Source organism: Macrobrachium nipponense, chromosome 47, assembly GCF_015104395.2.
Source record: "Macrobrachium nipponense isolate FS-2020 chromosome 47, ASM1510439v2, whole genome shotgun sequence".
Lineage (NCBI taxonomy): Eukaryota > Metazoa > Arthropoda > Malacostraca > Decapoda > Palaemonidae > Macrobrachium > Macrobrachium nipponense.
In genome coordinates, this window is record NC_087222.1 from 5,025,152 (window position 1) to 5,039,104 (window position 13,953).

The 13,953-nt window shown below is 44.3% G+C and overlaps 1 protein-coding gene across 1 annotated transcript in view; it reads left to right on the forward strand.

The window, feature by feature from the left end:
- LOC135204423 (tigger transposable element-derived protein 1-like) overlaps positions 1–13,953 on the forward strand; it is a 42,135-nt gene that overhangs the window by 9,706 nt on the left and 18,476 nt on the right. The window contains exons 2-3 of the mRNA XM_064234634.1: positions 12,174–13,583; positions 13,645–13,794. Of these exons, the coding sequence (XP_064090704.1) occupies positions 12,174–13,583; positions 13,645–13,794 (1,560 nt within the window). The remainder of the gene's footprint in view (positions 1–12,173; positions 13,584–13,644; positions 13,795–13,953) is intronic.

Below are 13,953 nucleotides of genomic sequence, written 5' to 3' on the forward strand. Positions count from 1 at the left end.
TCATCGCACTTCGAAGAATATGTCAGACCGGAAGATATATGTAGTCCTATAAGGACCACATTATATCTTTCTTCCTTTGGGTAGTTGCCAATAGGTCCTTGGTACTCCTTTTCCTTGGACCTGTGGTGGATACTCAACAAGTTACGTTGCTTATCCGGCTCCTTCAAGAGGACAAGTTGCATCTCTCACCTATGGCGCACGGTTCGAGAGGTAAGAAGGATGCGAGAATGACTAGTCTCTCCTCCTTCCCCCTCTCCGTCCTTCTACTTCTCTTCCTTCAGGTTGAGGATTGGACTCGGAACTTACACTGGCTGGTCGGGCATTTGATGTGGTAAGCTCACGCATCGAGTTTCCTTTATATTTTTCTTGTCAGAATCATAGAAGCAATCCTGCTGGAGGAAGGAGATATGAGCAATAAGGCAGGAACTGTAAGATTTTATAGAACATTTATTTGTATATTATTTGCATATTAAAGTAGTCCTTTAAACCCCCATGCCATACCAAACAAATTCTAAAAGGAACATGGGAGTTTAAAGGATTGCGCAACACCTAGATGGCTCTGCTGGCTCTTTTACCTGCTTCAGTTTGTCCTCCTCATCCTTGATTTTTTATGGAAGGATGACGGCCATTGCATTTCGCGATTCTTGGAAGAGAAAAACGTCTACCTCCACCTGCCACGAAGAAGGTAAAGCAGTTCAAGCTCAGGTTCCGACTTGGAACCACTGGATTATATTTGAAGATAACTTGTGAACTCTACTCCCTCGTAAGAGAATGCTTTGTGGATTTAAGAAGCATTTACATTAACTATGTAACATATTCTTGCCGACCCACCTGTCTCTGCCTCTTCCGTCATCATCTTTGAAGCCTACGTCATCAACACTTCAGTGGAGTCAATGGTTGAACCTTTCCTGCCCAGTAAGTTTCCTACAATTTGTGGCATATGGTAAAGCTTAGGTTAGGGGGTTTGTAATTATTCTTAATTATTACCATGCTTTCAGAACCTGTAAATTTTCTATGGATTCTTGTTTTCATGTATGACACTTACCTGGCAGGTATATATATAGCTATATCCTCTGTCGCACTGGCAGAATTTTCAAAACTCGAGGCAACCGTTAGATCACTGGTAGTTCAGGTGATCGCCACCCCGTTCCTGTGGCACTGGCGCTTGGAACCATTCCCATTTTCATCAGATTTTCTCTGCCAGCCAAACCGTCAACATCGTTGAGGGTTCCCTGCTAGAATTTCGAGCTCGTTTGCTGACTTTTTGCTGTATATGGACGGATGGTATCATATTGGAAAGTTAGATTGGCAATCACTTTTGGATTTTTCTTGAAATGTCTGATTCAGGTATTATGTTTAGTGTATGTGAGAAGGATGCAAAGTGAGGCTACCGAAAGCTTCGGTAGACAATCACACTGGGTGTAAGAAGTGTAGAGAGTTTGTGTGTACTTGGGAGAATAGGTGCAATGAGTGTGAGTATTTGACTGAGAAAGAGTGGAAAACTCTCACTAAAAATATTGAAAGATTCGAGAAAGATCGTGTTAGAAGATCAGTGTCTTGGAGTGAAAGATCGGGTTCATCTAGCAAAGCCTTGAATGAATCAATTACTGTTTCTTCTCCAGCTCCTTCCCAAGTAAAACCTGTAGTACCTTCTCCCCAGGTTTCTCCTGCGCCCGCTGCTGTATCTTAGGAGGCGGCGATCAGATACAGGAGGATTCACATATGTGAAAGTGTTTGCTGCCCTTGCTTCGATAGGCGATCAGATGCAGCATTTATCGCATAAAGTGGGTGTATTTAATGTTAGTGACAGTGTTGTGGAGGGGGCGGCTGACCGTCTTTCGTGCTCCTAGACCTAGACTGCTTCCAAGCTCCCAGACCCAAGGGAGAAGGTATGTCGACAGTTGAAGGGAGGCGAGAGGGGTTTTCACACGATCAGTCGTCCCTTCAGGCAGTCCTGTTGTTGCGTCCCAGGCTGCAGCAGTGAGCCATAGAAAATGCGTTACTGGGAAGTGTTTGTTCTCCTTCGATAGCTCTACGTCATGCAAGAAACGGCGCTATTTGGAGGGATCGCGTCCCCTCAAGAGGACATACAGACCATCCTCGTCTCAGGATGAACTTCGCTACGCTCAAGAAGGATGGAATAGTCCCAAGCGTCGAGTGCTGATGAGGACGCAATCCCCGTCAAGAAGAAGAGAACGTATCTTTCGAGAGAGGACGAAGGACGTTCTGTTGGCGGCTTTTCTCCAGTTAGAGACTCTCCTTCTTTGTCGTGGGTGCGTTCCCCTGTCTACTCTCCGTCTCGTAGACCTCAGGACCGCTCTCCTCCTCGTCTCAGCTCTGCTCGTCTTCGTTCTCCTTCTAGTGCGATCCTTCAGGAAGCGGAAATTAAGAACTTTTTGAGAGAGATGCAGGCTAAGTTAGCCGATTTTGTCAAGTCTTGGGAAACGACCGATCAGCCTTCCTCCAGACGTAAAGACGAGTTTCTCCCCGTCAAGACCTCCAAGAGGACGCAGGACAAGATTTTGCCGCCTCCTTCTCGTCCTTTGTACTCTCGGGAAACAGGACGCAGTTTGCCATCGAAGACAGACGATCGCTCAACAGCGCAGGACGCAAGAGGAAGCTAGAAAAACGTCCGGTGGACGCAACTCATGCGGTGGACGCAAGACGCAGACAGCAGGACATTGACCCGTCCTCATCCCCAAGACCGGGACTCTTCTCGTCAGGACACGATCCCACAGTCTCATTCCATACAAGTCTTGGAGCCGGATTCGGCTGCTAGTTTACAGCAGGACTTCGGCATCCAGGATGTTTCTTCAGCGGAAGAGGACGTAGAAGGCTTTATTTCTGAAGATGAGAGAAATGCAGAAGCGCCATTGTCGGTTTATAAGAGACTGACGAATTGCCTCCTGTCTCGGTTCGAAGGGGAGTTTCAACCGTCAGCACCGTTGTCCCCCCTTTCGCAGTATACGAGAACCAAAACCCCCTAGAAGTCCTCTTTCTTGAAGATGGCTCTCTCAATCACGACCAAGAAAGCGCTTCGCCGGATTAATGCTTGGTTGAAGGAAAGAGGGAAGCAGGGAAGACTTCTTTCTCCTTCCCTCCAGCCAAGTTGGCTTCGAAATCGGGAGTGTGGTATGCTACGGGGGAAAGTCTTGGCCTGGGAGTTCCTGCCTCCTTCCAAGGGTACTTCTCCAATATCGTCGACAGTTCTCGTAGACATGCCTTACACTCGGCCAAGATTTGGTGGGACTCTTCGGAGTTTGACCATCGGTTGAAGGGCATTTTCCGGACTTTCGAAGTTTTCAACTTCCTCGACTGGTCTTTGGGGGCGTTGGCTCGTACCTTGGATGGTAAAGGCTCTACTGACTTAGGAGTTCCGAGGAGTATTATGTCCTGTATGGACAAAGCCCTGAGAAGGGGCGAACGAGCTGGCATTCCTCTTTGCAGATTTTTTAGCACTCTCAGAGTGTTCGAGTTTTTTTTTTTACGATCTCCAAACACTTAGGCGAGACCACGGTCCAAAGTGAGCAAGACGAGAATCCCCTATAATTGTTACCACGATAATCGGGAACCTCGCTGAATGCTCAAATTCCTGGAATTTATAGCATTTGGAAGAAGACGGCTGCTTAAGGAAGAATTTCTCACAGTATGCGACCAACCTTTCTCACAGTATGCGACCAACCTGGAATAGAGAAGAACGGACGGGAACGTCCAGTTTGGCTTGAAATGTCGTCTTCGGTATTCTGTTCACCATTGAAGCTTTCCTTCGGGGAAGACTTCCCCTTCACTCTCTTGACTAAGAAGAACGAAGGCGGTCGATCTCCAAATCCCTTGGATCTTCCAATCCCTTGAGGGGAAAAGAATTTAGGATGGAGGTCGTTGTACAGAAACCTACAAATATACTACGTATATTACCCTCACGACATGATTCTGTTAAGCAGTTGAATTGTCCGGGATGTAGGCGCATGCTGTAGTTAACTCTACGGATTGGGACCTAGACTACGAGTTTCTTAATTGATCTGCAACTCGGGGCTGCCTGCAAACTCCCAGGAGTTACCAGTTTTGATTTTAGATAATTGGTATTGTCACGACAACACCAAATCAGCTTTTGTATTTACCGAAATCCGTTTCGTTTAAATATAATTGTTCGAGCGTATTTTTATGCTCGATGGTTCTAGCCGAACGCATTCTGTCGTGGAATGGGTTACCTGGCAACTCAGGATGACGAGTCAGCGAGAGCTATTGTGATAGCAGCTCAGTAGCAGGCTAGCAGCTGGCTCTCCGGAATGCGCGGTCGGTTATGTCTCTCTCCCCTGCTTGATTGACTACCGAACCGTATCTCTGTCCAACAATCACGGACTTAGGTCTCTGATTAACGGGGATTCTCGCATACCTGAATGACCATCTACTTACGGAAAATCCAAGTTACGAAAGCAAAGACGAAAAATTTTACTGCTCTACATACGAAAAGTTTTCAAGATACAAAAGGTTTCTGAAAGTCCGAGATTCGCCCCATAACAATTTTGAAACTCGCGCCACACGCCACCATTTTAGTTATCGTAGACTCGCCACCATCCTCCTGCTCTCCCATTGGTTCCTGATGCTAGCCAAGCCATGAGATCCTTCTCTGATTGGACAGCATCCCTCCCATCATGCATCTTCTATACATACGTACTACGTGTTGGCGTGCTTTAGCTCGGCCACTTCGCACCCGAAACTTTACCGTACGCATTCGGCATTCGTTCGCTCCAATGATTTCGTTTAGTAACGTAAATTCGTTAGTGATTTCGTTGCAGTACATATTATCGTGTTGTGCGAAGACTGTATAATTACGTATTTGTGTAACTTTACGTAAATTAACGTAGTCATGGGTCCCAAGAAAGTTGAAATTCACGGAAAGAAGCGCATGCTGTCTCTGGAGACAAAGATGGAGATCATAAAGAAGTACGAAGCTGGTATGCGATTGAGTGTGATCACAAAGGAATATGGCCGTAATCCGTCGACAATAGGCACCATCCTTAAACAGAAGGATGCCATCAAAGCAACTACACCATCGAAGGGCATCACTATTTTGTCCAGCAAGAGGAGCCATGTGCACGACGAGATGGAACGGCTGCTCCTCATCTGGATAAAAGACAAAGAAATCGCTGGCGATACAGTAACGGAGACGGCAATCGCTCACAAGGCCAGTGCTATTTTCGGCGATTTGATTGCGCAGGCGGAAGACGAGGGAGGGAAAGGGACTTCAACGCCAACCCTAGAGTTCAAGGCTTCGCATGGCTGGTTCGAGAAATTCCGTAAACGGACTGGCATCCATTCGGTGGTGCGTCATGGGGAGGCTGCCAGCTCGGACACGAAAGCGGCCGAACCATTTAAGAAGACTTTCGATGAGATGATGACCAAGGAAGGCTACAGTTCTCAGCAGGTTTTCAACTGTGATGAGACTGGCCTTTTTTTGGAAAAAAATGCCTCGTCAGACGTACATCACGGAGGAAGAGAAGAAGCTACCCGGGCATAAGCCTATGAAAGACAGGCTTACGCTCGCACTTTGTTCGAACGCCAGTGGGGATTGCAAGGTGAAGCCCCTACTGGTGTATCACTCCGAGACTCCTCGAGCCTTCAAGGCCCCACAAAGTGGTTGAAGGAGAAGCTTCCAGTGATGTGGAGGGCTAATGCAAAAGCCTGGGTAACGAGGCTTTTGTTCACCGAGTGGGTAAATCTGTGTTTGGGCCCAACTGTGAAGAGTTTTTTGCAAGAGAAGCGCCTCCCCCTGAAATGTCTGCTGGTATTGGACAATGCCCCTCCCCACCCTCCTGGCCTCGAGGAAGATATCCTAGCAGAGTATTCCTTCGTTAAGATTCTTTTTCTTCCGCCCAACACCACCCCTCTCCTCCAGCCCATGGACCAGCAAGTGATAGCAAACTTTAAGAAGCTGTACACGAAACATCTTTTCAAGAGATGTTTCGACATCACCGATACCACAAACCTCACCTTGCGTCAATTTTGGAAGGAGCATTTCGACATCGTCATTTGCATCCCGACTCAGTGACCTAGCTTGGCAGGAGGTTTCGAGGCGAACCTTGAATTCCTCGTGGAGGAAACTCTGGCCTGATGCCGTATCCGCCAGAGACTTCGAGGGATTCGACGTGGGCGAAGCTGGTGCTGCAGAGTCAGAAACAGTTGACGATCCCGAAACTGTTTTGGAACCAGATCTTGACGAGATCGTTGCACTCGGCAAGTCCATGGGGCTGGTCGTCGACGAGGACGACATCAACAACCTTCTCGAGGAGCACCAAGAGGAGCTTACGACGGATGACCTGAAGGAGTTGGAGGCCATGCAACTTAACGTCGTTCAAGAGGAGTTCTCTAGCAGCAGCGAGGAAGAGGAGGAGGAGCCTATGACAACGGCAGAAATTAAGGATATTCTAGGTGCTTTTCATAAAGTGCAATCGTTTATCGAAAAAAGACACCCCGAAAAGGCTCACACAGGTCGTATGCTTGCGCAGTTCGATGACGTTTGCCTGAGTCGTTTCAGGAACATTGTGAAAAGTAGGCAGAAGCAATCTTCCTTGGATTGTTATTTTTTAAAGAGGCCTTCAGCATTAGCAGGAGTAAGCAAAAAGGAAGAACCAAGTGATAAAAAACAGAAAGTTGAAAGCAAAAAGGAAGAACCAAGTGATAAAAAACAGAAAGTTGAAAGCAAAAAGGAAGAACCAAGTGATGAAAAACAGAACGTTGAAAGCGATGATGAAGTTGAAATTCTGTAAAAAAAAAAGAAAAAAAAAAAAGCCTACGTAAAAGTAAAAAAAAAGTTAAAAATAAAAAAAAATAAAAATTTTTTTTAACGTAATTTCTAGATTTTTGTAAGTTAAGTGTTACAGTTTTGTTAAGGTGTTTCGTAAATTTTAGTTTTATAGTTTTCCTTAAATTTTTTATGTTTTCGTAAAGTTAAGTGTACGTGCGTACGTACATTATCTGCCGTTTGTCCTCCTCCTCCTCTGCCGCCCCTATCGGAGATAGCCTCACTCAAAAGGTAAGCTTCCACATTTTACGTTACAGTAATAATATTTCTTGTACACTAATATACACTTTATTTACAGGTTTTGGATTTTTATTCTTAAATTAGGTATTGAATGGTCCAAATTGTTGTAGTATTTCATTGTTTATAGGTCAATTTAGCTTTATTATGAAATTTAATGGGGTGTTTTTGGAGGACTTGGAACGGATTAACCATTTTACATGTAAAATGTGTTCCAAGATACGAAAAACTCATTATACGAAGGCCGCCTCGGAACGGATTAATTTCGTATCTTGAGGTACCACTGTACTGCTGTGACGCTCGATGTCATCGCCTTCGACATTGCGAGAATTTTCAACAGAGATATCTCTTGGACTCTTTCATCTTTCTGTTTACCGCACGGTAACAGAAGTCTGTACTAGTCTCCAGCTGCATCGCAATGCGATGATGCGAATGATTTTTGCAGACATCTGAGTTTGTCTTCAAAATATCTTGTATTCGTGAGTGTGCAATTGTTCATTGTTCACCCCGAATTAACAGATGTATTGGAAGACATCGCCTACTCCTCGACCTGCCAGCTCTACTTCCAAATGTTCAGCCCATGAGAAGCAGTTCTTCAGGCAGTACTTCCCTGTGTTTTCATTACTGAAAAGCGCCCCGCTTTCATTGCAACTACGACTCCTCACCGGACAGCAATGAAATAGCGGTTAGCGTTTTCAGCCATTTGTCAGCACAGGTTCAGAATCTTGAGAATTCTTCTCTCGATTCGGCTGTGAAGACATAAGTTACATTCTCTGTCCACCTTTATCTTCAATTTCACTTAGTGTTGTTTCTCCTTAGCTGAGATTCAACTATGCCATGAGATGTCTTGCCATCGGGGACCTCGGTCTCTAAAAGGCAATTGACTTTTGCCTGTTGGGCTCATGCCTTTAGAGAAGCATCTCCTCGCCGTCTGGCATCGGTGACAAACAAATACGATTTGTTTAGTCTCTCGGCATAACTCGTTTAGGGCGAAGGTCAAGTGACTTGCTCGGATGCTTGGGCAACTTGCCTCACTACCAAACACAGTCAGTCGGCAGCTGTCAGAGCGCCCGAGTCAGTTACAAACTTCGCTGTGGGCTTAGTTCGGTTGTTCCAGATCAATCATTACTTCGTCCTAATGGCTTGTCCCAGTACCCGTACCAGCGACACCCACCATGGAGTGTCGGTGTCCTATCCACTACCGAGAAGAAGAACTTCACTGCATGGGGATAGGAGAATGCGATTGGACGGGTCTGGATGCTTACGCCTTTCCCCCGTTCAAGGTTTTAGGAAAGGTATGAAAAAGTTCAGGGAGAGTTACGGGACAAGACTTACTCTCATATCTCCCTACTGGCCGGCCCAAAATTAGTTCACAGAGGTACTGGAATGGACAGTGGACACACCAAGAACACTGTCCGCAAGAGTAGATACACTCAAACAACCTCACTTTGACAGGTTTCACAAGAACACCCTCCCTCTGGGTCTGACTGCGTTCAGACTATCGAAAGACTTGTCAAAGCGAGGGGGTTTTCTAGAGAAGCGGCCAAAGCAGTGGCTAGAGTGCGAAGAGCCTCAAATATGATGTACCAGTCGAAGTGGGAGACCTTCTATAGTGGTGCAAGAAGCAGAAGGTTTATTCATACAGTACCTCTGTGACCCAAATTGCAGACTTTCTCCTGTGTTTGAAGAAGGTAAGCAGGTTTGTCAAATCAAACGGTCAAAGGATACAGAAGTATGCTGGCCGTGGTGTTTAGACACAGGCTTGGATATTTCCAATAACTTGGATCTTAGAGACCTTCTCAGGTCTTTTGAAACAAGGAAGGAGCGTCAATGCAGAGCCCCTTCTTGGAATCTGGATATCCTACTGAAGTTCTTAGGCCCTAATAAGTTTAAGCCTCTAAGTAAGGCGTCTTTGAGAGATATCTCGAAGACGACCATCTTTTTAGTTGCTTTGGCCACGGCTAAAAGAATTAGCGAACTTCAGTCGATTAATAAAGATATAGGCTGGAAACACAACAAGCAAGTGTGCATATTCCAGGAGGACTTCTTGGCCAAGAATGAGAACCCATCCAATCCTTGGCCAAGGTCCTTTAAAATTATGGGTCTGTCCGACCTTGTGGGTCAGGAACAGGAAAGAGTTCTTTGTCAGAAAGGGCTTTGCGCCATTATGTGGAAAGAACCAAAAGCATTAGAGGCACCTCAGGATCTCTTTGGTGTTTAGTGAAGAGCCTAGTAGACCCATGACGAAATGCTATCATCTTCTTATTAAGTGAACTATTTAAAGAAGCACATATACTTTGCCAAAAGGAAAGCTTCGGACTACTTAAAGTCAAGGCGCACGAAGTTTAAGCGGTAGCTACGTCCTTAGCATTCAAGAAAAATATGGCCCTCAAGAATTTTATAGAGACGACGTTTTGGAGGACCAATTCAGTTTTTGGCCTCCCATTATCTAAGAGACGTCAAGACAACTTTTGACAACTGTCAAACGTTGGGCCCTTATGTGTCCTCAGGGGCAGTATTGGGCAAAGGAGTTTCCACCCCATAACCTACTTACATGCTAGGGGATTTTTAATTAATTGGGGGAGGTATAGTGTTTTTATGGTTGTCTGAGAGGGTATATTCCCTCTTCAGCCTTTGAAGTCGATTTGTTAGTGGTGGTGTGTGTGTGTGGTTCAGGTGGTCTAACAATTCCTAGCATGAATGCCCGTGGTAAGAGAGGGCTACGGTTTTCTGTCAACGCATTGGTCACGTCCAGTTGTCAGACCCTTTTGATAGCTTCTTCAACATTCAGGTCACGTCCTAGTTGAGAGCTACTAAGGTTAAGCAGGCTAAGAGGCAGGACCTATGAAGTCAGCTACCTTAGCAGGTAAAGAACCAAAGAGTACTTTAAAATATATTTTAAGTTTTAAACTCTAACGATGTTGCTGTCTTTGACCCACCTCCAAATGTGTCAATCAGCTATATATATACCTGCCAGGTAAGTGTCATACATGAAAATGACGTTATTATGATATAACAAAGTTTCATGTATACTTACCTGGCAGGTATATATAATTAAATTCCCACCCTCCTCCCCTCAGGAGACAGGGTTCAAAGAAAATCTGATGAAAATGGGAATGGTTCCGAGCGCTAGCGCCATGGGAACGGGGTGGCGATCACCTGAACTACCAGTGATCTAGCGGTTGCCGCGAGTTTTGAAAATTCTGCCAGTGCGACAGAGGATATAGCTATATATACCTATCAGGTAAGTATACAGGAAACTTTGTTATATCATAATAACGTCATTTTGATATTATTGCTATCCATAAATGTGTATACAGTGTTCCCCCCGTATTCACGGGGGATGCGTACCAGACCCCCCCGTGAATAGTTAGAATCCGCGAATGTTTGGAACCCCTATAAAAGCGCTAAAAACAGCCTATTTCGTTAGTTAAAACTTAAGAAAAACCACTAAAAATTTTCATACTTGGTTTTTTTAATAGTTGTATCACAAAAAGTGCATTTTATGATGATATTGATCACAAAAACCAGGAATTTGTGGATATTTCTCATAGAAAAATACCGCGAATGCACAAATTTTCCGCGAATAATGCGGGGAAACGTTCCCGAGAGAAATCCGCGAATGTGTGAGTCCGCGAATTCGGAGAACGCGATTACTGGGGGTCCACTGTAATTTTTTGGAACTTTGTTATTACCATTTGTGTAATTGCTCTTTGATTTTTAGGCAGTTGCTAATTGTTAAGGAGGACAGTGGTTTAGTGGAAGACACTGATTCAATTTCTGGTTCTTTCACGCAGCTGATTTAGGTCATTTCAGTGATAAGTTGGTCAATGATATACACAATTTTTTACATGAGGATAGTCTTTATTTGATTAAATATTGTTGGACTCGATAATGATAGTCTGATGTTTTCTGAATCCATAGGTTTTCAAAAATTTCCTTGAGTGAAGGTCTTTCCACCACAAGCAGTAGTTATCAATTTGTGATTAGCGACTGGGAACAGGACTTCAGCCATCGAAATTGTATCTATGCCATTTCGTAATCTTAACTTTCATACGAATAAATAATTTTAAAGAATATGTATTTTTATTTAACTGAAAAAAACATTCAAGGCTATGAGCAACTCTTGTGTAAAGCTCTTGGTTTTTCTATTAAATTTTTGAAAGGAATGTCTCATATCTTTGCTTAATTGCCTCCGACTTTTTATATTCACTGCTTTTTCATTAATTATGATTCCTCACTCATTTCGAAAAGGCCCTGAGGTCTGACTTTTGATCTTGCAGTTCTTAGACCCTGATCAGTGTGCCAGAGGCAGGGCACTACACCTCCTCGCTTTTTCAATCAGGAGGAATTGCTCAGGTGTTCTGAACTCCAGTCAGTTCTAGAGACTCACTCAGATTCTTCCCTCCAAACAGCGAGTCTTCCTATTGTAAAGGACCGAGGGTTTGTATATTGTGTAGGAACAAATCACAATTTTTTAAAGTAAATTGTATTTTTCCTAACTATACAAACCTGAGGTCCTTTACACCAATTGCCCACCTCATGCCACCCCTTAATTTGAAACATGGGCTGCAAGTAAATTGGAGTGTTAACATCAGGGCAGGTGGGTCTCCCCACCTACTGGGTGGTAGTTACTGCCTAACCACCTTGTTCAGTATTTTAACAGCCGTACTCCAGCTGCTACGCCCACAAGTATATCCTATTGTAAAGGACGTCAGGTTTGTATAGTTAGGAAAAATTAAATTTACTTAAAAATTTTTTTATTTTACAGCAGTATTTCAGTACTGTAGGTTTCTCATGCTTGGTATATTTTATGTCAATTGTTAGTTACAGTAACTAATTTTATTAATGACACTTCAATCTTTTGAAAGTTTTCTTATAGTTTCATTTTCTTTGTTTGACCCTTGTTTGACCAAATAAATATTGAGTAAAAAGGTGCTTGTTTAGCAGTCAATGTTTCATGGGCGATATTTTACACCATTAAAGATTATGTAGTATACTACTTACATCAGGGTCTTTTGAATATAGTACAGTATGTACTGTATTGTACTGGATGCAGACTATGGGGACAGAGTGTATCGTAATTTTATATAACAAATGCCTGGCCTTTGTTAACCTAATGCTTTCCTTTCAGGCGAGACAAATACTGAAATTGGCCGTGCCCTTGGATTGAACAGAACTACAGTTCAGTCTATAGTCAAGGATAAAGAACGTATTTTGCAACACATGGAATGTGGTGCTTCTATGAAGGCTGTCACTACTCAAGGTGCTACTACTAGAATAGGCAAACAACATAATCCCAATCTTGTGGCTATGGAGAAGTTATTGTTGGTCTGGCTCGAAGACCAAATCCAACGACACGTTCCAGTGGGTATTGCTTTGATTCAGGAGAAGGCTAGGGAATTGTACGAGGCAGTGGTGGAGAAGCAAGGGGAAGGTAGCGCAACCGAATCGTTTGCAGCCAGTAGAGGCTGGTTTAATCGTTTCAAGGTCCGTGCAAATTTGCACAACCTTAAGTTGCAGGGTGAGGTCGCTAGTGCCGACGAGGAAGCAGCAGAAAGATTTCCTGGTTGTCTTGCTGAAATCATCAGGGAAGGAGGCTATACTGCTGATCAGGTTTTCAGTGTGGAGGAGACAGGTTTATTTTGGAAACGTATGCCTAGTCGTACCTACATATCCAAGGAGGAGAAGACGGCACCGGGCCATAAAGTCAGTAAGGAGAGACTGACTTTGCTTCTTGGAGCAATGCCAGTGGTTGACTTCAAGCTGAAGCCCCTGTTAGTGTATTTGGCTGAAAACAAAATCCAAGGGCACTTAATGGAATTTTTTCAGCCTCAGCTCCCTGTAATTTGGAAGGCTAAACAAGAAGCCTGGGTCACTGATGGTATCTTTGAGGAATGGTTTAATGATCACTTTGTACCATCAGCTAAGAAGCATTTGGAGGAGAAGGGTCAGGAATTTAAGGTCCTGCTGGTGTTGAACACTGGCCCTGGTTACCCTATTAATTTGGGTGAGGTTTATCCCGAAGTGGAAGTAGTCTACCTTCCACCGAATACTACGTCGCTTCTGCAACCGATGGGCCTGGGAGTCATTGGTAGCTTCAAGGCTTACTACACCAGGAGGACATTTCGCCATGTCCTCAGTGTCACTGAAAATAGTGGTGGCAAGTTGGATGTCAGGCAAGTCTGGAAGACTTACAGTATTTTAGATGCTATTAAGAACATCGCAGCTGCTTGGAATGAAGTCAAGAAATCCAATTTGAATGGGGCCTGGAAGAAACTGTGTCCAAATTTTGTGATGAACTTTACAGAGTTTGAGAAGGGAGAGTCTCTCGATGCCGTGAGAAGGAACATCGTTCAGTATAGCGAGAGGCTCAATTTGGGGGTGGAAGCCGAGGACGTGAACGAGCTGCTGGAATCCCACGGAGAGGAGTTGTCGGCCGAGGACCTCATCGAGCTGGAGAAGCAGATGATCAGGGAGGAGGAGGAAGAGGCCCCAGCCCCAAAGCCCCCCAGGGCATTAAATGCTAAGATTTTGTTACAAGGTTTGGCCCTCATTGAGGAAGGGCTGTTCATGATAGGGGAACAAGACCCTAATGTGGAAAGGTTCACAAAGTATGAGAGATCAGGGGGATGCTATAACCTTTTACAAGGAGACTGTGAAGAAGAAGCAGATGAGAGAAAGCATGCAAGCTCAACTAGAGAATTTTGACTTCAAGAGCAAGTCTCCAGCACCACCTGCCATTCTTAACCCAGGTAAAGAATTCTTCACTTTTTTTTTCTTTTTTTTTACCACTGTATTGTATATGAAGTTTTGTTCATGAAACTTACCTGTCAGATATATATATAGCTGTATTTTCCGAAGTCCGACAGAAATTAAAAAACTTATGACACACGTAGTGGGAGTCAGGTGGT